Source organism: Propithecus coquereli, unplaced genomic scaffold, assembly GCF_000956105.1.
Source record: "Propithecus coquereli isolate 6110/MARCELLA unplaced genomic scaffold, Pcoq_1.0 Scaffold3, whole genome shotgun sequence".
NCBI lineage: Eukaryota > Metazoa > Chordata > Mammalia > Primates > Indriidae > Propithecus > Propithecus coquereli.
In genome coordinates this window covers 2,957,303-2,981,026 of record NW_012148618.1, presented here as the reverse complement: position 1 = coordinate 2,981,026, position 23,724 = coordinate 2,957,303, and the positions used below count along the sequence as shown (strand labels likewise).

Genomic DNA, 23,724 nt, shown 5'->3' with positions numbered 1-23,724 from the left:
GGTTACAGTGAGCTATGATGGCGCCACTGCACTCCAGCCCAGGCAACCAAGCAAGGCCTTGTCTCAAAAAATTAAATAAATAAATAAAGATAAAAATATAACCCAATTAAAAACTAGCAAAGGATTTAAATAGACATTTCCCCAAAGAAGAAATACTAATGGCCAATAAGCATATGAAAAGATGCTCAACATCATTAGACATCAGGGAAACACAAATCAAAACTACAATGAGATACTACTTCATACCTACTAGCATGGCTATAACCGAAAACATCAACAAGTGTTGACAAACATGGACAAATGAGAACACTCACACATTGCTGGTGATAATGTAAAGTGGTGCAGGTGCTTTGGAGAACAGTTTGGCAGTTCCTCAAATAGTTAAACAGAGTTATGAACCTAGCGATTCTACTCCTAAGTATATAACCAAGAGAATGGAAAAAAAGTTCACACAAAAACTTGTACATGAATGTTAACAGCAACAATATTTATAATAGCCAAGAATTAGAAACAACCCAAATATCCATCAACTGATAAATGGATAAACAAAATGTGGTATGTATCCATGATGGATCTGGTTCACTATCTTGACTGTGGTGATAATTCTATTGGTGTATACATAGGTCAAACTTTATTGAATTGTGTATTTTAAATATGTGCAGTTTACTGTATGTCAATTATACCTCAAGCTGTAAAAACAGTAAAAAACAAGGAAGAAAACAATGTGATATATGCATACAATGGAATATTATCCAGCCATAAAATGGAATGAAGGTCCTTGCTTCAGCAGCACAAATACTAAAATTAGAACAAAACAGAAAAGATTAGCATGGCCCCTGCACAAGGATGACATGCAATTTGTGAAGCATTTCATATTTTTTAAAAAGAAAACACATCCAAAAGTATAAAAATGGAGTCAAGTACTGACACATGCTATAACATGGATGAACCTTGAAAATGTTATTGGAAGTGAGAGAAGAAACACAAAAAGTCACATATTGTATGATTCCATTTATTTCAAATGTCCAGAATAGGCAAATCCGTAGAGACAGAAAGTAGATTAGAGGTTGACAGTGGCTGGAGGGAGAGGGGAGAGGGGAGTCATTGCCAACGGGTTCAAGGTTTCTTGCTGGGGTGATGAAAATGTTCTAGAATTAATATTAATGGTTGCACAACCTTGTGACTATACTAAAACCACTGAATTGTACACTTTAAAAGGTTGAAAATGAACTATAACTCAAGAAAAATACCAAGTTTTGTGATGTAAGTATGTATTTTTCCTGTATAAATATTGGCCAAAAAAGGTTGCATTGAAGTATATATACTATGAAGTTTGAGTATTAAAATTCAACAGGCTCCCAAAGAGTAAAATAAATGAGTTTATACTGATAAAAGTAAAAGATTGAATAAATAAATAAGAAGGAATAAAATTCCTTTCAGAAGAATTTCTATTAATAAATGTTGAAGGGCTGAGGGAAATAGAAAATCATGACTAGAAAACCAGTCATCATTGCTGCAGTTAAGGTCATGGATGAATGCTAAAATTAGTTAGTAAAACAGGATACTTGCATAGCCTCAAAAAACCTACCTTAAAATGTATTAACTACTGTGGTGATTTTAACATGTGATCACAAATTCTTTGATGCCTCTCTCTTCTGGAGGTTTAATTCCCTTTCCCTGAGCATGTGCTGGACTTAGTGACTTGCTTCTAACAGAGTATGGAAAAGGTACAGTAAAAAATAAAACCTGGCAAATATCACATTACTCTTAAAAGTGATCAAGTAACATTAACATCACCAGTAATAAGTCATATTGATGACGACACATGCCGCCAATAGGATGCAACAAGAAGAGCACATCATCTCTTGCATTCTTCCCTTAAATCCTCAGTTTTCGTCTATTCGTAAAAAACAGCAGAGAAAACCAAATTGAGGAACATTCTACAAAACACCTGACCAGTACTCTTCAAAAGCATCAAGGTTATGGAAAGACGGAAAAATTGTCATGGTTGGAAGAGGCTGAGAAGACATGATGCCTAAATGCAATGTGGGATCCTGAACTAGATCCTGGAACAAAATAAGGACATTAGTAGGAAAACTGGGGAAATCCAAATTATGTCTGTACTTTAGTTAATAATATTGTTCAAACGTTAATTTCCTAGTTTTGATAAATGTAGTATGGTTATGTAAGGTGTTAATGTTACAGAAAGCTGGGTGAAGAGATCTAGGAACACTCTGCACTATCTTTGCAACTCTTCTGTAAATCTCAAATGATTATCTTTTTTTAAAAAAGGACTAAGAGGCATTCTAGTGAAAAAGCACTAACACAGGGAAGTTCTTTGGGGATATATCTGTGTACTTGGTTCCTGGTTCTCCTTCCAGATACATAGTAAGATTATATTTCCCTCCTTTCTCCCTTGACATTAGGTATGGCCATGTGACTTGCTTTGCTCATATTTATGAAATAGGAGTGGCAGCAATGTGTTTTATTTCTAGGCAGAAGATTTAAGAGCCAGCAGTTACTTGCCCCACAAAGCACAGATCTCTAAGTGTGTGTGAAGTAGAACAAAGCCTCCTCACTGACCCTCACTGGGCATGTGGCATGAATAAGAAATAAATCTTTGCTACTTTAAGATGTTGAGATTTTGGGGTTGTTGCCATAGAATAACTACAATATCCTAACCAATAAAGAAACACACCGATTGTCTTGGATGGCAAGATTAGGTCTTTGAAAGAATATCAGTTTCACGTTTTTTTTTTTTTTGAAAACTGAAAAATTGAGTCCAGATGTTATCTGATTAAATATACACTAATAAAGAGAAAGAGTAACGAAGTGATACTTGTACTATTGAACAAAAAGAATAATCAAGTTAGCACTTATCGAACACTTACCACGTAAGTGTCAACTACTGTTATAAGTGGTTTACACCTTAACTCATTTAATTCTGATAGCACCCCCATGAAGTAGGCACCATTATTATGCCCGTTTTAGAGATGGGAAAAGGGTTTTCCCATCTGAGGGAAAATGATTTTCACTCAGGCAGTCTTGTTCCAAATCCATGCTTTTTGCCACTGTGTTACCCAGTATCTCTAGGGTAGTGTTTCTTAAACCTTCTGTGATGAAGGACCAGTTGTTTGTTCCTCTGTTTTAATTTCTGGTCTGTCATAGAATGATACTTTTATAAAATACAATAAAATAGGAAAACAAAATTAAAAAGCACATAAAATATAAGCGTCAATCTTTATTATTATCAAATTTGACAGACATAAGATTACTTCTCAGATTTCTACACAATTTCTAAATGCTTACTTTTCAACTTCTATACATATCTCATTGTGAACCATTAACAATTTGTGAACTGGCACTAGTCTACAAACCAAATCAAGAGTACCTCTGCTCTAGATTTCAAAAACAAATGTGGATATAATATGTAAAAATAGATGCATAAAAATTTGGTATATAAAACAAGTACTTTTGTGGATGGGTAGAAGACTATTCAAATGTCCTACAGTCCCACAATCCAGTGGCTGTAACTGTGGAACTCAATCCAGCCATCGGGAGACACTGAAATTCTTTTTAATGGTAAGAACGCAAAGGATGTTTAATGTAAAACCTAAATTGATTTTCCCTTCGACTTCCTTGGGTACATAATTATGTTTACCTAGAGTTTGTTCTTGTCTTCACTCACAGCAATTATACTATGACTTTGCTGTTTATCTCTAAGTCGAGAAAGACAGAAAAAAACCTTCAAGTGGACCCAGCCAACCAGGCTGAATCTATTGAGCAAGTTAGCATTTGCTTAGCTTTCCCCATCCCCATTCCTCCAGCCTTAGCTGAGGTGTTTTTGTAGAATTTTCAGAGCATGAAAGAGACAACTAGAGCTCCCTCCTGCTTTTAGAGGAGCAAAAGACAGAAGATTGAAACCAGTGAGTTTAGGATGATGCCTTGCCATGGTTCTCCTCAGGATTCCTGGGTAGGACTATGAATCATAAATTTCAAATTACCTTAACTAAGACTTCCGGTCACAGCTACATGTGGAAGTGGTGGTTCAGAAGGTATATTTAGAGCCCTGGCATGAGGCACATAAGAAAAGATAGAAGCATGACCTATTAAGATCTATCAGCCTATGTCTTTATCCTCTAACCAGAGAGAGACCATGGCATTGGATAGAAATAAGGGAAGTCCCTCAGGTGATTTCTCCATGTAAAACCTGGAATCAGGACACAGTAAGAGCAAAACTTAGTACCCCTTACCTCCCCAAATCCTCGAAACTCTTTTCTAGACCACAGCACAGTGGCACTTTTCTGATAGAACCCTACCAACTCAGGACAAAATCCTTATAATAGTGCTGGGTGTGGTGGCTCATACCTATAACCCCAGCTACTTGGGAGGCTGAGGCGGGAGGATGACTTGAGGCCAGGAGTTCAAGATCAGCCTGGACAACATGGCCAGACTACCTAAAAAAAAAATTTTTTTTTAATCTCTGTAATAGCCCTAACTTGTCTTATATAAGTCTTTGAACCCTTGGCTACTGAAGACATTTCCTTCTTCCTTAATCCTTACAAAGAAAGGGCCTGAGGGAATTTTTTCTGCCATAGAATTCTGGAAGAATAAGAAAGTTCTAGAACTTTTAAGAGGATCAGAATGCATGGTAAGTCCATGGATATGGTATGATTGTTCCACCTTTCAACTAGTGTTAGTCTTTGCGAATTTCAATCTGAGAGTGATAAGCTTTTGTGATCTCTTCCAGGAATGCCAATTATTATATTGACTAATGCTTGCAAGTCAAGTGGCTGCTGCTGCCCTGTCAGAGGTTGGGAGAACCAGAAGACCCATTCTGCTTTCAGGATCTTGGCTTCTCTCCTCCCATCTGGGCAGGTCCTTCTGAGAAGACGGCTGTGTCTGTGAGAGGAAGCTAGGATTGTCCTAGTTCTCTACCAACTCCTTCTAAATGCCCTGATGCATGATTGACTCATTCTTCCTTCCCTTATTCTTTCTTGGCCAAGTGAAAAGTTTTTAGCTCTCTATTCAAACAAGTGCTGGCCAACATCACTCTTGTTCCTCCTCCTGTCTGGAATGGTATCCTAGGGTCTGGGGCCAGCAAGTAACACAAGAATTCTAAAGCCTAGTTTCAAAAAGTAGCTACTAAAGATCTGGTTCACTTTCTTGCAGTTCTAGTAAGGATTAATATTAAATTAGAAAAGAGACATATTAGAATATTCATATTCTTCCCTCTTGGTCCAAATCCACATGAGAACACAGGCAAGCCTGCACTTGAGATCTTCTGACACTTTATTTTTACAATTATTAAGAAAGTAGCTACTGGTATCTCCCGGCTTTGCATCCCTAGAACAAGTGGTATCATCTTTCCCCTGAGTAGTGTATCTTCATTCCCAGGACAGAAAGTACACATTGCCCTGCACGTCTCCCACAGCAAGCTGCAGGGCAGAGTTAGGACCCTGCCAAGGTTCCAAGCAGCTCACTGCTCCTTCGCATCGGAACAGGCCCAGCTACAATGGGAACAAAAATGGGGGAGGTGAGGGTTACAAGCCTTGAGCCTCCTTAATAATTTATTTTTCTCTCACATTAATGCCTTCTATTTAAAAACAGTTAGTCACACGTTATTGCCAAGAGGGATTGAAGAAAACAGAATTTTGATCCTTTGTCCTCTCTTACCATAAGTTTCTTCTCTTGTCACATCCCTTTGGTCTCTCTTGTGCACACACGTGCACGTAAACACACACACACACAAACACACACACACACACACACACACACACACACTTACCAGCTGCATATTAAGTCTTTCCCACAGTTTAACATCTCTGTCCTTTGAAGCTGTCACCAGCAAATCAGGCAGCACATGGAGGGCTGTGACAGAGCCCGAGTGAATCTCGAAGGCGAAGGGGAGAGCAGTATGGTGAGTTCCCGGAGGACCCTCCTCAATTAAGGAAGCATCAAAGTCTGCTGTGTCTTACCTAGAACCTCTTCCCCTGTATTTGTGACCCTTCCCGCAAACTCACCTTTCTACGCTGCTGCGTCTTTAGATGTGGGGTTGGTATGTAGCTATCCATGCTGAAATCTGATTCCAAGCATTTTGATGGGTCTATCCCTGGAGACTGGGTTTCAGGAATTTTTACTTTTTCCTGCCAGATGTTATCCGTGGTCCATTCTCCTTCCAGGCTGCATCCGGCCAGTTTCCATAGCATCCCATCAGAACTGGCACACAAAAATGAGGACTCTGCCATTTTAAGGACAGAATTAGAGCCAAGTATCAGGCCTCAAAGGATCCACCACCCACCCCCAGGCCATTTCCAGGCTCCTCGGTCTTCCCATTACCACTCACCAGATTCAGGTTTGGCCTGAGTTATCGATATTAGGGTCCCATTAGGATTCTCTAAGTTCAGATCAAAGTCCAGGCTCTCTTCAAACTCTCCTGATTCTTTTTGCCTCTGTGAAAGGATAAGTACTTTTGTTTAGCCTACCCATATTATTCAACTCTGCCAGACAAAGCAATAGTTTTCTGCCCTGGGCTGCGCAGGACTTAAAAAAAAAAAAACTATAACTTAGATAAAGCAGAGTACACAAATCTTAAATGTACACCTTGATGAATCTTACGCACACATACACCCACGCAATCACCTCCAGATCAAGATGTAGACTATTTTTATCACCCCAGAAAGCTGCTCTCCTGACCCTCCCCAGTCAATACCAGACCACCATTCCCATAGCTAACCACATTTTGATTTCTATCATCATAAATTAGTTTTGTTTGTTCTTGAATTTCATTTAAGTGAAATCATATCGTATGTACTCCTTTGTGTCTGGCTTCTTTTGCTGAGCATGTTATCTATGAGATACGTCTGTATTGTTCCATTCATCAGCCTTCAGGATCACGTTTGGTGTTTTTTTGGCCATGTAGCATTCCATTTATAAATATACCACAAATTATTAATCCCTTTCCTGTTTATAGACATTCGGGTTGTTTTAGACATGACGGATAAAGCTGCTATGAACATTCTTTTTTTTTTTTCTTAAAAGCCAGTCAAATTTAGCAGTGGGGGGTTGTATACCAACTTCAGAGACACTAATGTAAATAAGTTCTGAAAACCCACTACCATCAGACCAGCCAAACATTCTTGGACCCGTCTCTTTGAGAACATATGCACTCACTTCTCTTGGGAATGGAATAGTCATGAATAGGCATTAGTAGGTAGCAGGTCAGAATTTAATAACCTTTCCAGAGACCAGGGCTCCCAGGAACCTATATTTGAAGTGAACAGCTAGCTTTGGCATACCTAACCCAGTAAGTGTTGACTGTCTGTTAGGTAATTGCTAAGTGTGATGACAGAGACAAGATGCAGTCCTTGCCTTTACGATGCTAATCTCACAGTGGCAAGACAAGAGAGACATGGAAAAAATACAATTGAGAAAACTCCTAGATTTATGGTTTCCTATGGCTTTTTAAAATAATATAATCTTTTTTTTTGTACCAATGAAATCTTACCTGGGAACCCAATATATAATGTCCTAAAGCAGAGCTGCTCCAGCTGAAGGAGGATAAGAGAATTTGGAGCCAACTGCCTTTCTCTTCCCTCTATCCTCCATCATGGGCCCCAAGGTTTAAAAACGCTGGTCCTACACAAACGTTCGTTTTATTTAACACACACCCAAACAAGACTTACCAAGAAAGAAAGAACTTTAGGGATTCTGGGCTGCAGGACAAATACACCATACTCCTTGTGGGTAGACATCATCACGTGATGTTCTGCATAGCTCTTCCTGGTTTAAAAGAAAGGAAGAAGCCGAGCCCAGGACTTAAAGAAAGGAACACCTCTCTTTAAGACCCCAGTGTTTTCTTCTAAGTTAGAGTCAACTTCAGGGTAACCACTAACCCACATTTCCGCTTTCTCTGGCTCAGGAGGAAACAGCAATTTGGACCTTACCAGATTACAGATGGAGCATCCCCTGGCTTCAGGCACAGTAACTCCAAATCCGCTTTGGCCAAGATGAGAGAGTGACCATCAGGGGCCAGGCCCAGACCTGTCAGCACCCCTAAGTCCTCCTGCAGGATTCCGTTCAGGTGAAGACTGTAGCTCAAAAAAGTACATGAACAGAGAAAGATCCTACTTTAGTCAGCCTCTCTCAGGCTCCTCAGTCTCCCATGAATTCCTCAGGAGTAGAGTATAAAGCAAAATGTATCACCTTCCCTGTGAATCCTGTTCCTCTTTCTGTTTTTCTTTTATTAGTATTCATCGTCACCATCCAGTTACTTGCTCAAACTAGAAATCTCTAACATTCTTGTCTTTTCCTTCCCTCTCTACCTCCAACTGATCAATAAGCCCTGTGGATTCAACCTGCAACACAGGCCCAGGTCTGTGTCTCTCCTTCTCATCTCCACCTCCCAGGTCACGGCCCCCATTATGTGTTTCCTGGGCTATGACAACAGCTGTAAAAGTGGTCTCCTTACCTTTAGTAGCCTGACTACTATTCATCCTCCACACTGCCACCAGAGTTCTCATTCTAAACTTCAGATCATTATTCCACTCAAAATTCTTAGCACTGTGTCCTCTACAGCCTGGCCCCAATTTACCTTTTCAATCCAATCCTCCCTCCTACCAGGAATCCAAGGTCTGGCCTCTCTATACCCAGAATACTCCACACCCTCTCAGGGCTCCATGTCTTCTGTAAACGCTCCTTCCTCTTCCTAAACACTTCCCTTCTCTTAATGGTTCACAAAACTCCTACTTACTCTTTAAGCCCAAACTCACATATCAACCCTTTCCTACAATTTCCCAAATTTTGAAGCCCCAGGAATATTTGTATATATGTGTGTGTGTGTGTGTGTATCTTCATTATAGTACTAATCATTCTGAATACTGTTGATGGTTTAATTAAACGCACATTCCTCTAACTGTGAACTTCCTTAATTAAAGAATAAATTTCATTTATATCTAGTTCACACTGCCTGGCCCAGAGCTTGGCATCAAGTAGCCATTTGATTAAATTGACATGCCAGAAGCAGAAAATATAATAATTTCTCACTCAGTAACCAGCAACCTATTGACGTAGTTCAGAAGCAGAAGTGGAGTGATTTGAGTAAAATCCCAGGGATAGGAGACTACTGTTCCCATCACATTAACCAGCTGCCTTGCTTCACCTCAAATTTCTGGGTGACGAACCCTTCTGCGGTTCCACTTGCCACTCGCTGATTTTTTCATCAGCGCTGAGAACAAAGAAGGTGCGTGCCGAGTACCAGATCAGAGCACCGATGCGGCCTGGAGCCTGGTGTATGTAACAAGTTCAGGTTAGCATTTCTGAAGAGCCAGGATTAACCTTCTCTCCCCTCTCAGGTATATATGCAATCGCCAACCCAGGCACGTACCATTAAATACCTAGTTGGGGCAGAATTCACCTGAAGAACTGAGGCTGTCCTGACTCACCTGTGCTGTGGCCACGGCCTTAGCTTCCTGCCACAAGATTAGTTCCCCAGCTTGATTTCCAGATACTGCCATGGAACCATCTGGTGCCCAGGCCACAGCAGTGATGGCTGCAGAACTCCTCGGTTTACATGTGTCATCTGGAGAAGGAAGGACATGATTCACTGGGAGCTGGGCTACTGCTGAGATATAAGGAAACATCAGGCTACCCTTGACATTCTTTGTCCCAGCAACACAACCCTCTTTCATACCTTGCCTCTCTCCATACCTCACTCACCTGCTTCCTTAGGAACCTGCCAGAGCCGTACAGAGCCATCCTCTGAGGTGGTCAGTAGGAGGCTTGAGGTTTCTGAAACAGCAGCTGCGTTGACTGAGCCACTGTGTCCCAGGAGGGTGTGTGTTTGGTACACCTAGGAGGAAGGGATAAAGATGGGCCTGTGGAGGTGGACACAGCAGAAGATTGTCCCACATGCCTTCCGCTTCTCCCCCCACCCCAGTGCTCACAGGGAACTCACCAAGAGTGGATGCCACAACCGTGTGGCTCCATCCAGTCCAGCAGTCACCACCAGAAGCTCTGACCCAGCCTGTCCAGCTGATAAGACACAGAGACTGAGTTGGAAAAAAGGAAGAAGCCGGGGAGAAGGGAAGAGGAGTCGAGAAGGGGAGGTGGCCAACATTCACTACCTGCCCGGGGCTCCAGGGCCGCTGCACAGTGGCTGATGGGTCCTGAGTGAGCAGGGATGCTGGTCAGCTCCACGCCCTGATGGTCCCACACTTTCAAGGTCCCGTCCCGGCCCCCAGACACCACGTGCTCCTCCTGCCCCCAGAGCACAGGATGAGAGCAGGGTCATACCCATAAGGACACAGGAAGTCGGACTCCCTCCGCAGAGGTGTGGGCTGGGTGTCAGGGGTTTGGAAGGTGTCAAAGAGTGACGAGAACTCAGGAACAGTGGGGTTGGGTGGCTCAGGACTGCAGTCCTGCCTTGGAGTCATGATACTATGTTTTCATGTTCCCCTCTCTTTCCCTTTACACCAGCCCTCAGCCTTGAACCCATAAACCAGTCCCAAATGTCTCATTCTTTATACTCCTTTTGCCTCTGGGGTTAGACACCCAGTGCATCCGGTCTCCCAAAGGCTCCTAGCCCTCCCAGAGAGCCGGGTGAGCTCTCCATTGCCTTCTCACCACGGCCACCACGGCGCTCACGGCACTCTGATGACCCAGGAACTGACCAAGCCGCTGTCCCGACTGTGGGTCCCAGAGCCCCACAGAGCCATCACTGGAGCAGGAGATCTGCAGAGCCAGAAGTCAGAGGAGTGGGATTATCAGCATCCCTCCAGCATTTTTGTATGTTCGCAATGTGGGGTAGAGGGCCATAAGCCTTGTGATTAACAGCATGGGCTCTGCTAGGTTCAAATCCTAGCTGCACCATTCCTTACTTAGTGATCTGGAGCAAGTATCTCCCTCTGAGCCTTAGGTCTGTCAACTATTTAATGAGGATAATGACAGTGCACCTATCTGATATTGCTGCTGTGGGGCTCAGTGCATCCATATAAAGGACTTAGCATGCTGCCTGGCACACAGTGAGCATGTAATAATAGTAGCTCTTGTCCTTGTTACTAACATAATATCAGTCAACAAATCCAGATAAAGGTAAACATTCTGCAGTGCCAGGGAAAGATCTGGCTGCCTAGAAGGCAGGGGTAGGATAGACTATGACAAATCTATTCAACTGATACTCACGCCTTTCTCCTCTCTTTTTGAGAATGGGGGACTCTGCATTGGGAAACTAGGCTTCACCAACCTGAGTGCATAATTTGAGACTCATTGTGTGCCTTAGGACCAAAGAAATCACAGCAATACCTTCTACCTGCAGGGCCAGGGCATCTCAAGCCCTAGAGAGACAGTACTGTGTTCTTGTTAAGAGCATGGGCTTTCTTATCAGAAAGTTCACTGGCTCAGCTTTATCACTGACATGACCTTGGAAATATTCCTTATTCTATCTGAGCTCAATTTCCTTGTCTGTGAAATAAAATAAAAGTAGTATCTACTTTATAGGGTGTTGTAAAGATTAAGAGAGGCAATTTATGCAAAGAGCTTAGTTCAATGCCTGGCACATATTAAGTGCTCAATAAATATTAGCTATGACTATTATTAATGGGTGCCAGAAAAAGGATGAGATTGGGAGTGTTGTGTTCCCCCAGGAACCCTGCTAGGCTCTGTGCCACCTCTACCTCCTTACTCACCAGTAGGTTGTCTTTGGTCCAGGCACAGCCAGTGACCCAGTCACGGTGACAGGAAGGGAAGGAGCGAATCAAAACAGGGGCTCTGGGTGTCCTCACGTCCCAGCAAAGGAGACTCTGGATGGGCCCAAGGAGAGGGAGCAGTCAGGACAATAAGAGGGAGATGGGAACACCAGGGCCATTTCAGGCAAGAAGTTTCAAGGAAAGAGGGAGTGTAAGGAAGCACGGGTAGACAGAGCCACAGGAGATGTGGCAAAGCAAAAGGCAGGAGGAAGCAATGGGAAACGGGAGTCTAGCAACCAGAGGGGCTGTGGGGCCCCGGGGTTGCACCCTTCTGCAGCTCACCCGATCCCTGCCCCCTGTGGCCAGGCTGCCTCCATCAGGGCTGAAGCTGCAGCAGCTCACAGGGCCCTCATGTCCCCGGAGCTGGGTACCATGGGGAAAGTCTTCAGCCTTGTGTGACAGCATCAGCAACTGCTTCGGCCACAGCCGCACCGTGAAGTCCTCTGCATTGCAAAGAGAGAAGAAGGCTACCTGAAAGAGGAATCCAGACAGGCTGGGGGGCCAAAGACAAAGGCAATCCTGGGGTCTGAGGGTGACATCTGAGGGCACAGCCCCAGGAGGGAAGGATGAGGCGAGTCACAGGCCATGGAGAGGCCCTGGACAAGGGTCAGTCATCATGTGAGTACACACGACAGAAGCACCCGGCACTCCCAGCTCCATCTCCACAGCTGTCTCTGTCTGTCTACTGCACTTCGCAGAGTGGCTGCTCCAGATCCCTCCTCTTCTGAAGTGTCCAGCGTCACTTCGACCTTGCTTTCTGCAAGGACCAAGCCTACTCCCTAAGGAGAGCCAAGGCTATTCTGCATTTTCAACTCAACGTCTCTCTCTCCTTCTAAGGGAAACCCATCCCTTTACGCAGCAAATCTCCCAATGGGCAGAAACTCAAAGGTTACTGGGATGTTTAGGATGAGGGTTAGGGGATGAGAAGAAACAGTCTAGACTGATGATGCAAGACAAATGCATTCAAAAGCACTTTGGAAGCTATAAAACAAAACCACACGTGTGTATTTTCATATACATATATACATATATGCACATAAATTTAAGGAAAGTATTAGTATATATAAAAGAAACAATAATTCAATAACCCTGCCCACTGCCAAGCAGTACCTGAGGCAGAAGCCAAGAGTTCCTGGGAGGTGGCCAGTCCCAGGACAGGCTTCTGGTATCTGGACAGGAGCCAGAGAGACTGAAGGGAGTGTTGCTTGAGCACCCAGCCCTGCAGGGACCCATCTTCTGCACCGCTCACTAACACCCTGGGGCTTAGCCAGGCCAGTGCGGACACTGCCACATCCAGTGCTTGACACTGAGCCCCTTGGGGACCTAGAGAATGAGAGAGAATAAGGAAGTAAGAGACTTGGAAAGGGGGTAAAGGGTAAGGGGTACCCTCCTTCCAAAGGCTCAAAAATCCATCCATTCCCCTGGTACCTGAAGAGATTTTGTAGATCCTAATGCCATCTGCTCGGTACCCAACAGCCACCTGATCACCATCTGGGCTGAGAGCCACAGAGAGGGCAGGAGAGAGAGAAAGGGAACCCAGGCACCCACGGGGCCGACCCAGAGATCCTGACCACACCTGAACCTGAGGGCCAAGAAAAAGTCTTAGAAATCCCTCACCTCCACTACCTGGTCCTCCCCCAACTCCAGAACTACAGCTACCCCCATTAAAGTCGTCCGTCTGTGGACTCTTCTCATGGGAGCTGTCCCCCACACACCCTCACCCCTCTCCCTGTGGCTCCCACCATCCAAGCTCCTGCATGGTCTCCTCAACACGGGCCCCCCACTCTCACCCAAACACCCCTGCCTTTGCTACTCCCTCCTCTAACCCACCGCTAGCCCTTGGTCAGCTGACCTTGCCATCCTCTCCAGCCGTCAGTAACTGGCCCCCCTCACTCTGGAAAAGTGCAGCAGCGACAAAGCCATGGTGGGCAGGGAAGGCAGCCAGTCGTGCCCCCTCTTGCCAGGCCCACAGCTCCACCATCCCGTCCAGCCGGCCTACAGCCACAACCCGCCCAGGCACACTGAAGGCCAAGGTACGGACAGAGGCTCCTGTGGCCCCGAGTTCCTACACAGGGAGGTAGAATTGGAGATGTCAGGGCCTGCTCTCAGCACAAGCCCGAAGTTACCCAAAATGCTGACGTCTGTCATTCCCCACCTTCCACTCCTGTCCTCCTGTGCTTCCTCCCCCAGAGCTACACAGGACCTTCTTACCTTGGTGACTTTGAGCCCATCCACCTGGAAGAAGCTGAAGCTGCCAGCCCAGCTGCCTGTAGCTACTACCTGCCCTTCTGGGTGGAAGGCAACACAGTTCAGGGACTTGGGACAGGTGTGCTGGAAGGCCAGCTGTCCACGGACTGTGTCCCACAGCTGGAGGGGAGAGAGGAAGAATTGGGGTGCTGAAAACAGATGCCTGAAGTCCTCCAGGGGCCACCTTGTCCAGTCCCCTGCCCTCAGCAGGGAGGGCCTCCCCTGGCCAAGCAGTCAGCAGCCTCTGTCATGCTGAGAGAACAACCTCACGGGGCTGACTCACAGTTTAGGGCCGCTTTTACCACTGCAGCCACCTCCAGGGCTGGGGAACCTGCGGCCTTGGGGCCACACGGATCCCTGAGTGTGGCCTTTTGACTGAATCCAAATTTTATAGAACAAATCCTTTTAATAGTCTTACCTTTAGGCATCCTCCCAGGCACACAGTGGCCAGCAGCCGGTGGTCTGGGCTGAGGCAGCAGCCAGTGATTTGGTACTGGTGAGCCTTGGTCTGGAGCACCCTATCTCAGGAAGACAATGTCAGGCCGTAGGGCCCCTGGCCACAAGCTCCTTCCTCATTCCCTTCCTCCTGGGGCTTCCAAGAAACGGGGAAGGCCCTCATTCTGAGACGTGGGGGAGGGACCCCTTACCGACAACCGTGCTGCAGGTCCCAGAGCTCTAGGAGCCCGTCAAAGGCAGTAAGAAAGAGTGCGCTGTCTGAGAGGAATGAACAAGCAGAGATCCCATCACAGCCACTCACCACAGACTTCTCCTCCTGTAAAATCAAGTGAGGAAGCATGGCTCAGGCCACTCCTTTGCCCCTCCATGTTCCACCATGCCAGGCTCCAGCCAAAAAGGAGGCCAAGGCAAAAGGGGATTGAGTCCTTGGCTCTGCATTCTTAGCCCAAGCACAGGTCTAAGTGGGGCCTCCTGACCCAATTAGGGCCACATCTTCTACCTCACTCCAAACCCCACACCTATTCCCCAAGTCACCAAAGATTTTGATGGGTCTACTAAAATGGATGCACACATATGAGGTGGGGGATGATACGAGTGGGAAGGGGAGAGAGAGGGGCTGTGGCTCTAGGACTCGCCTCTCAAGCCTCATCTACTGTGACCCTCCCATCAGCACCCTCTCCTGCAATACCTCCCAGCAATTTACAGGGAGAATTCTTCCCATGTCTTCGGTCAGGCTCCTTGCTCAGCCCAGAATGCCTGCCCTTCTTCATCCCATGTCCTCCCATAACCACACAACTCACTGAGCTCTTAACTATGTCACATGGTTATGTTTCGGTTCTTTTTTTACCTTCCCTGTCTTATCTCCCAACAAAATTAACCGCTTGGTGGGCAATCACAATGCCCTAAGCCCTGTTCCTTGCAGTGCTCAGCACAGTGCCTTAAATGGAAGGTGTGCAGCAAACATCTGCTGTGTGACTGATTTTTTGACCACGCCCTTTGATCTGATGTGAGGGGAGTAAAGTTGCTGAATCAATCAGGGCAATAACGGGTGGGTTTGGGTTGTACAGGGCTCCAGGGCAATCTGTAAGCGTTATCTGAAGGTAAGTTCTGCCCCACCTTGCTTGTCATACCTGCCAAGTTCTTAGGTCCAACAGGTAAACTGTCCCGTTGGCAGTGCCCACAGCTGCTCTTTGCCCATTGCAGGAGAAGGCCACGGCAGTGGGGAGTGAGGAAACTGTCAGAGACAGGCTGGGGCTAGAGAAAGAGTAGGAATAAAGGGAGGAAATTCAGGGAAGAAAGGAAATGGGAGTCTATTTCTGCATTTCTATGCCAGAATCCCCTCTCCATGGTGACTCTGGTCTGTCCTTATTCTCTAGTTTCAGAAAGAGTTACAGCTTGCTCTCTGGTGGGTTTACCAGGGTTTGGGGTCATGGATCTTACCTTTGCTGATCCCCCATGGTTTGGGGTTTATTAAGCCATCGTAGCATGTGCTGGAGGTGCCACCGCTGGGAAAGCAGGGGGGCCTGGCAGCAGAGAGGCGAGTCCAGGGGCTGGTTGGCTGCCTGCTGAAGCAGGAGGAGGGGGTACTGGCTAAGGATTGAAGCCTGCTGCCTCAGGAAGGTACGAAATACAGCAATGTTGGCCCCAGGGAGCTCTTGTTCTTTCTCTTTGGGGACTGAAGAAGCTATAAAAGAGAGGCAGAGTATCACTGCGGAGCAGGCCTGGACCCCATTAACCCTGGAGCCAAATAAAATCATATGGAGCATCTAAAATAGTAAGTCTCAAAGTGTGGCCCTCTGGCCCCCTGTCAGGAACACTTGTTAAAAGTACAAAGCTTTGGGCCCCACTCCAGACCTAGGGAACCACAATCTGGGGACCCAAGGACCTGCAATATGAATAAATTCCCCAGATAATTTTATGCTTACTAAATAAAGCTTGAGACCCTCTGGTTGCAGAGACCTAGGCAAAAGGTCTCCTGAGAATCACTTGCTCTCACCCTCTTAGCATGTTCGACTTGAAATGGAAATTTGACTGTTTTTTTCCATTACACCTTCCCCCATCAGCACACCCCAGAGTCCCACATCTCAGAGAAGAAACCACCCAGTGACCCATCTCACCATAGAGGGCATGGGCCTCCAACAGCCGAGAGACCAGACCCAATTCCAGGTGTGTGGCCACCACGTGGAGATTGGTGAGGAACTTCGCAAGAAGGCCAAAGTTCCCACTCTGGAGCTGGGAAGGTCAGATTGGGTTCCTTAAGGATGTGAAGAGGCTGGCGAGGAGGGATACTCTGCCTGTGCAGCCAGGACGTTGACCCAGGGGACAAAGGACCTCAAGAAGGAGGGCAGGGAAACAGAAGGGAGAGAGGGAGAGGGAGTTTGGGAGTCGGGTAATGGTAGTGGGGGGGTGGTAAAGGGGAGAGGAGTCTCAGAATAGCCAAAGCAATTGCTTGGGCAAAGGTGTTCATGGGGTCTAGGGACGAACCAGGTGGTAAGGGAGGTCTCCCAGAGCCTCAGGAGGGCAACTTCGGAAGGTGCCTGAGGCATCAGGGTCACATGTCTTCCAGAGGTGAGCTGTAAGAATAGACATTAAGAAGGGCTCAGCCTATTAGCATCCCCAAGATCCTATCACTGAAGCCATGGGAAGAGTCATCACATACTGGGATGGCACGTGAGGCAGCCAGCAGATGGGCAGCCCCAGTGGGTGGTCCTGGCCTCCAGGCCCAGCCCCCACACTCAGTGCCCAGGCTGACGTGGGCTGCAGTCACCTGCGATGAGGATGTGTGCCGTGTCCTCCAACCCCAGCCTCTTCCCATAGCGACGTTTAGCTGCTGTTCTCAGGGGCCCATCAGGGAGGCAGAGCCGGGCACCAGGGCGTTCCAGAGGGCCCTCCCCTAGCAAACTGTCCACATATAAGGAAGGGAGAGGAGAGAGGGAAGAGAGGGAGGAAGCCTGTCAGTGTGCATCCTGGCCAGTGGTAGGCTCCCATTCCCACCTCCAATAGTGGTAACTGGAGCAGCAGCCCATTCGGGGTCTGGAAGACAGGTTTTGGGGCTATACATGGGGCCTGGCTCAAAGATGGGAAGGCACTGTGAGGTTGGTGGGAGCTCAGCTGGGGGCACCTGTACCTGCGCAGACTCTGGATGAGGTAGGCAAACGGGCCCATGGGGTAGGAGTCTCCACTGTTACCAGCAGCCACTGCTTCTTCCCAGACCTTAGTCCCCTTGGGCAGTGTCCGCCATGCACTCAGTATTCCATGCAGCTGGTCCACAGTCAGACCTGAAACACAAGCTCTCTGAGGCCCTCACCTGACCACACAGTTCACCCTCCCCACAGCCCCTGGTCCCTCTTTGCACTGCTTGCTGAGATCCCAGTGGAACCACGGTCATCCGATCCTCAGGCTCCCAACCCAGCCCAACCACTGACCACTGCGTGTGACCTCAAGGGCGGCCAGGGCCTGAGGAAGGACGTCAGGCCCATGCTCTTGCTCCAGGGTGCTCAGGATGTGCTGCAGCAGCAGGGGCACCGTGGCAGGCAGGGTTCGGAGTCTCTCAGATACCTTGGGGCGGGGTGAGGCTTCAGTCAGTGGTGGGAGAAACAGCTTTGGTTGCGGGCTAGGAAGGGGCAGCAGGAGGCACAGTGGGAAGGGATGAAGAAATGAAGAGCAGGGGTGGGAGAGAAGCGGGGGTGGGTGAGGTGAGGCTGGGGAAGGGGTGACAGCAAGATGGTGAGGACGAGGGATGGGGTTGAGACAAAGAAGCTGAACGAATGGGGAGTGGGATTAGGACTTGGAAGATGAGGAGCAACAGACCTGCTCGTACAGCGTGAAGAGCCGCAGGTGATCGATGACCAGGCGCAGGTAGAGCGGCAGGCCGGAGCCCCGCTTCACCAGCAGCAGCCGCATCTGACGAGACCCGGAGGACTCGTGTGGGTGCCAGGGAGCCTGCCCACAGCCGGCCCCTGCCCAAACACCTGGCCCACTGCGAGGCAGCACCCCCTGCCTCGAGTCCCCATAGGGGACAGACCCATGGCATCACCTCAGGACACAACCCTCCCTCCCCCACACCGCTCTGCCCAGCCAGCTCCTGCCGGGGAACCCCTGTGGCCCAGCCGACCCCACTGACAATGACCACTTCACTCGTCCCCTCACCCCAACAGGCCCCAACAGGGCCATTCAGCAGGGGGAAAGGCGGGGTGATGTTATCGGCAATCACAGTTATCTTATTAACAACTTCCCCTGGCACAGAGTTTCTGAGAAAACACAGCAGCAGGTAGGTCTGTGCGGGACTGCTGGCGGCCTCAGCACCTCAGCTTTCAAACTCGCCCCACACACCCGCCAGCCGTGGCCTGGATCCAACCTGGTTGTTAAAAGGCGTCTCCTCCAGCTGCTTCCCGTACAGAGCCAGCTCCTCTCTCACCAGCCGGGCCCGGGCGGATGGCTCCAGAGGTCCCAGAGCCACCACCTGGGCACCCTGGCTCTGCTCAAGGGTCTCTCCCAGGCCTGCGTCACTAGACACACTCAGCACCAGGTGTACCCACTGTGATATTTGGGCAAAGGGGCAGGAAGGTAGAAAGAAAACCATTAGAGAGGCCCCTGTCCTCCCTCCTTCTCCTCAACCTGCCTTCCACACCCACCTCCTTCTCACACTCACCCGGGGAATGTTCTTTGGGATCCAGTCTGAGATCAGCTGCCCATTCTGGTCCACCAACCTGTCAGCCCCATCAACGATCAGCACCAGGGTCTGGCCGGGTTGCAGGCACTGCGCAGACTTGGGCAGCAGCCTCTGCTGCAGCTCCCACACCAGGCCTCTGCACGTGCAGGGGAAGTCAGGGTCAGTGGGAGAGAGACACAGGGCGGTTCCATGAGGCCCCAGCAAGGCTGGGCTACTTGGGGGTACACACCGGTAGGTGTTGGGGAGGGCGCTCAGCTCTTTCAGTTGGCGATGCAGGTAGGTACAGAGGCGTCTGAGCAAGGTGAGGGCAAGACGCTGGTCAGGGCGGGCCCCTGAAAAGTGGAAGAAGACTGAGGGGGCCACCTTGGCCCCATTAGGAGCCTGCAGGGCTGACACGAGGGATGCCTGCAGGCGGAAGGAGCAGAAAACATGGTCACATTTTACATGCACAAGCTCCCTGTGCCCACATCCTTAGCCCACACAGCCCTCCCTCCCTCCCGCCCAAGCCCCTGAGACTCTGTACCAGGAAAGCTGTCTTGCCCTGTCCTGACTGCCCAGTCACCAGGCTCAGCCTTCCGTGGTGCAGCATCAGCTGCTGTGCTATGTCCTGAAGAAGGCGTGGTCGGGCAGGACTCAGTGGCTTCTGTAGCTGCTGGAACGTGGCTTGGACCAAGTCATCATCTGGGAGGGACATTGGCTGCTCCAGCTGGGCCCCAGGCTGAGGGCACATGGGGCAGTGACTATTCATGTTTTCATGCTCCTCGGGACCCCCCAGGCCTAAAACTCACAGAGCCCTCACCAAGTTACTTCCTACCCAGACCACCCTACCCCCCTCTTCTCCTCAGCACTCCTGCTGACCTGTAGGTAAAGCTTCTGTATCACATCCCACACATCCTGAAGAACCAACTGCCCAAACTCCTCCAGCCCTGCGACATAGGGCCGGCCAGCTGCTACACCCCCCCACTCACAGGGGTATCTGTGGGCAAAGCAAGCACAACCAGAGTCAGAGCAAGCCTGGCCACAGGCCACATCTCTCTGTACAGGTGCCCTCTACCCACCCCCGCTCACCTGCGACAGGTAATCCCTTTCTGTCTGCTCAGGTAGCTCTTCAGTTCTGAGACCCTATGTGCAGCCTCTTCAGACTCAGAAACAAAGTCAGATTTCCAGGCATCTGGTACAGAGCTGACAAGGAAAGACCCCAAAAGGGGGCTAGACTCAGACCTCAGCCTCTCTCCACCAACCCTCGGACACGGCCGTGGGCACATGGAGTGATCTCCTGACTTCATCTGCAAGGCTGACTTGGGGCTGAGTCCTGTTTCTTACAGCGCTCCCCTCCTACACTCTCAATGCTGGGGAGAGAAGACTGAGCCTGCCTGGCTTTTGGGTGGAGGGAAACCTGACCCCAGCGGCCACAGAAAGTACCTGAGGAAGCTGGAATCCCGGAAGTAGATGAGACCTGGGGCAGAGGGCTGCAGGCGTTGGTCCCGATTCAGGAACTGCATCACCTCCATCTCTGTCACAGAGCGCCCTGAAGGGTACTGCTGGGCCTGCAGTAAGGGTAGAGACCAGAGAGTTCAGTCCTAGGTCACACTGACCCCTCCTCCAGACCTGCTGTGGCCCCAGGGCTCTTTCATCTCAGCTATGTTCCTCCCTCCCTCACTCCCTCCAGACACAGCAATAAAATATAGCTAATAGATAACATTTTTTTTTTTTGAGACAGAGTCTCACTCTGTCACTCTGGCTACAGTGCAGTGGCATCATCCTAGCTCACTGTAACCTCAAACTCCTGGGCTCAAGTGATCCTCCTGCCTCAGCCTCCGGAGTAGCTGGGACTACAGGCACAAGCCAGGATGCCCGGCTAATTTTTCTATTTTTCATAGAGGGTGGGTCTCACTCTTGCTCAGGCTGGTCTTGAACTCCTGACCTCAAGCAATCCTTTCACCTTAGCCTCCCAGATTGCTAGGATTACAGGTGTGAGCCACCATGCCCAGCTGATAGTTAACATTTATTGAATGCCTGTCATGTATTAAGCATTCTTTTACAGATTTTTAATTCTCATAATAACCCTGCAGTATAGATGTCATTGCTTCTCTTTAATATGAGGGGAAATTGAGGCTAAGTTAGATTAAGCTGCTTCCTACAAAGCCACATAACCTGTAGATGACAGAAGGGAGAGGAGAACCCAGATCTGTCTGATGGCAACACCTAAACAGACCTACCTGCTAACCCGAGAGGGACATCTCAGAGGAATTTCCTCACCTAGAACTTGGCCACACACAATATCTTCTGCCTGTGTTTCACTCCAGGTCTCAAGGACCTGCCTGTATACAGTCCCAGGGTTCCTGACAAACTGTGGCTTCTCCTCACCCCTGCCCCAATTTTTGTTTCCTCCCCTGCCCTCCTCCAACCCCGCCTGCCTTACCCAGTGGAAGTGCGGGTGGTCAGGGAGGTTGTAGCTGGGGGGAACGTAGCCGTACCGGGAACCCAGAATCCCCACAAACAGCTGCGCGTTCTCCACCTCCCCGAGGCACACTTCCAGCTGTCTGCAGGCATGGTTACGGGGACACATGGGAGTCACGGTGTCAGGAAATACAGGCACAAATGGGGAGACAGGGCCCCGGCTCACAGCTGAGCGAAGTGAAGGTGCTGTCTCATCAGCACCCACGGAGCAACTCCCTGGCCCCGCCCTCACCCGTTCTCACAGCCCCAACCCTGCCCACCTCAGTTCCAGCATGAGAGCCCCTGGTCCCTGACCCAGCCCCTCTTCCCTGTGGCCCCCACACCTGTTCCTACGGGTCTCCTCCTCTGTGACGCCCCAGCGCAGGTCGATGCCGTGAAGGCTGATGCGGTGGGGGGCCGCCCGCGCCTGCAGTGCTGGCAGCACGGACCTCAGCAGCAGGTCCCGCTCCCCGTGCATGTCTCGGAAGGTGGATGAAATGAAAAGCCGGATGCTGCGCCACCTGGAGGTGAGCAGAGGGCTGGGCTCAGTCTGGGGATCAGCCCCACGACCCAATCCATGGTCACTGCTGTGCTCACCCTTCACCGCTGAGAACGAGCCAGGTATGACAGACAGCAGAGGGGTGTCCAGCAGGCCTCCAGGGAATAACCTGCTCATAGTCTCAACCGCAGGGCCCTGGAATTTAAACTCCGCTTGCTATTTCTCATGCACCCTTCTTCTTTCAGCTAATCATTATTATCACTTACTATCTGTTGATGACAGCCCTGTGAGGTACACATTACCATTATCTCCATTTTACCAATCAAGAAACTATAGCTTTAAGAAATTAAGCAGCTAGCCCAAGAATCAATATACTATTTGGCAAGGCCAGGATGAAAAAGCCAGAACCTGCACCCCTAAGCCCTCTGCCTAAGCCCTGGCTATATGGCCAAGATGTTTGCTACCCTCCCTGCATTCTACCCTCCTTTCCCTAGTAAAGAAAGGAGCTTGTTCATGATCTGACAACTTCCTTTGCTAGAGAAACCCCTGCCTGGGAAAGAGGAAGCATACCTTAGTGAAGAGAACAAGCAGCATCCCAACAGACAGAATTTCAGTCCCAGAGCTTCTCCAGGTTTTGAGCGCAGCCCCTCCCAATTCACACAGGCACAGAAACACAGACTGACCCTTGCTGGGAAACAGGAGCCAAGGGGCTTGGAGTATCCTCCTCCAGTGGCCGGAGAGACTGGACCCCTGTCTTTCCTGGTGGTGGTGGAATCTTGAATATCTTGTCCATTTGGTCCACATGTTCCAGAAGACGGGAGGCCCCACGCTCTGCAATGAACCTGACATAAATAGCAACAAAATAAATGATAGTAGAATACCAAAGGTCAGAATCAAGAAGGTCTTCCAAGAGGGGCAGGAGGACAAAGATATGGCCAGGCTAGGTCACCAGTTAACTGGAGCTCCTTAAGAAGATGACCATAAGCAGACTTCAAATAAACAAGGCTGCAGAACCACAGGAATAAAGGGAAAAAGAAGAAGCCCAGCCCTAGCCCTTCCTGCTGTGCATGGTAGTCACAAGCTTGGGCCACGGGCAGTTGGGTGATACTCAAGTGTAAAGACGAAAGCCATCCCAGTCTGGGACCAACTGGCTCTCTACCAGCTATGAAAGTTCTCTGGAGAAGGAGAAATGTGCACAGGGCTTCCTAATAGTTGAGCAAAACAGGTGACATCCAAAGGAAAAGGCACGAGAGAAAACAAGTAAATGAGAAGGCTACAGGCAGAGAGAGAGAAAAAGTAAAAAGATTTCTGTAACTCAGCATAGACATATGGGATTTTCTCTGGATCAAGAATTGAAAAAAAGTCACATGATGTGACCAATTCTTGAGCTGTTCCCTTAAAAGCAAACAGTGCAATCTCCCATGTCCCTTTTCCTCTTTCTTACTGGATAGAATACAAACTTGGCTGGATACAAAGATAGCTGGAGTTGAAGCAGCCATGTGGAACCATGAGGTAGAAGCTGAGTATTTGAGGATGATGGCGTGATAAGACAGAAAGTGCCTGAGGCACTGTGTTGTTGCTATGCCTGGACAGCTGCAAAAGAGGAATAAATTTCTATCTTGCTTAAAAAAAGAAGTGAACGAAGTAGAGGCCACAGATAATCCCTT

General features: G+C 48.6%; 1 protein-coding gene across 1 annotated transcript in view; it reads right to left on the bottom strand.

Annotated features, from left to right (window-relative positions):
- Positions 1-4,598: 4,598 nt before the first annotated feature.
- TEP1 (telomerase-associated protein 1) overlaps positions 4,599-23,724 on the bottom strand; it is a 33,403-nt gene continuing 14,277 nt past the window's right edge. The window contains exons 18-55 of the mRNA XM_012649513.1: positions 22,741-22,899; positions 21,903-22,079; positions 21,542-21,662; positions 20,542-20,666; positions 20,188-20,301; positions 19,978-20,095; positions 19,643-19,837; positions 19,349-19,524; positions 19,099-19,255; positions 18,805-18,984; positions 18,258-18,350; positions 17,873-18,005; positions 17,575-17,725; positions 17,215-17,348; positions 16,932-17,020; positions 16,565-16,679; positions 15,888-16,131; positions 15,578-15,701; positions 14,639-14,763; positions 14,410-14,509; positions 13,956-14,111; positions 13,597-13,809; positions 13,173-13,326; positions 12,855-13,067; positions 12,027-12,187; positions 11,685-11,798; positions 10,624-10,731; positions 10,125-10,257; positions 9,956-10,032; positions 9,718-9,850; positions 9,444-9,580; positions 9,161-9,285; positions 7,947-8,090; positions 7,686-7,782; positions 6,347-6,452; positions 6,024-6,241; positions 5,789-5,893; positions 4,599-5,510 (exon numbers count right to left, since the gene is read on the bottom strand). Coding sequence (XP_012504967.1) covers positions 5,388-5,510; positions 5,789-5,893; positions 6,024-6,241; positions 6,347-6,452; positions 7,686-7,782; positions 7,947-8,090; positions 9,161-9,285; positions 9,444-9,580; positions 9,718-9,850; positions 9,956-10,032; positions 10,125-10,257; positions 10,624-10,731; positions 11,685-11,798; positions 12,027-12,187; positions 12,855-13,067; positions 13,173-13,326; positions 13,597-13,809; positions 13,956-14,111; positions 14,410-14,509; positions 14,639-14,763; positions 15,578-15,701; positions 15,888-16,131; positions 16,565-16,679; positions 16,932-17,020; positions 17,215-17,348; positions 17,575-17,725; positions 17,873-18,005; positions 18,258-18,350; positions 18,805-18,984; positions 19,099-19,255; positions 19,349-19,524; positions 19,643-19,837; positions 19,978-20,095; positions 20,188-20,301; positions 20,542-20,666; positions 21,542-21,662; positions 21,903-22,079; positions 22,741-22,899 — 5,347 coding nt within the window. The 3' untranslated portion in view covers positions 4,599-5,387. The remainder of the gene's footprint in view (positions 5,511-5,788; positions 5,894-6,023; positions 6,242-6,346; positions 6,453-7,685; positions 7,783-7,946; positions 8,091-9,160; positions 9,286-9,443; positions 9,581-9,717; positions 9,851-9,955; positions 10,033-10,124; positions 10,258-10,623; positions 10,732-11,684; positions 11,799-12,026; positions 12,188-12,854; positions 13,068-13,172; positions 13,327-13,596; positions 13,810-13,955; positions 14,112-14,409; positions 14,510-14,638; positions 14,764-15,577; positions 15,702-15,887; positions 16,132-16,564; positions 16,680-16,931; positions 17,021-17,214; positions 17,349-17,574; positions 17,726-17,872; positions 18,006-18,257; positions 18,351-18,804; positions 18,985-19,098; positions 19,256-19,348; positions 19,525-19,642; positions 19,838-19,977; positions 20,096-20,187; positions 20,302-20,541; positions 20,667-21,541; positions 21,663-21,902; positions 22,080-22,740; positions 22,900-23,724) is intronic.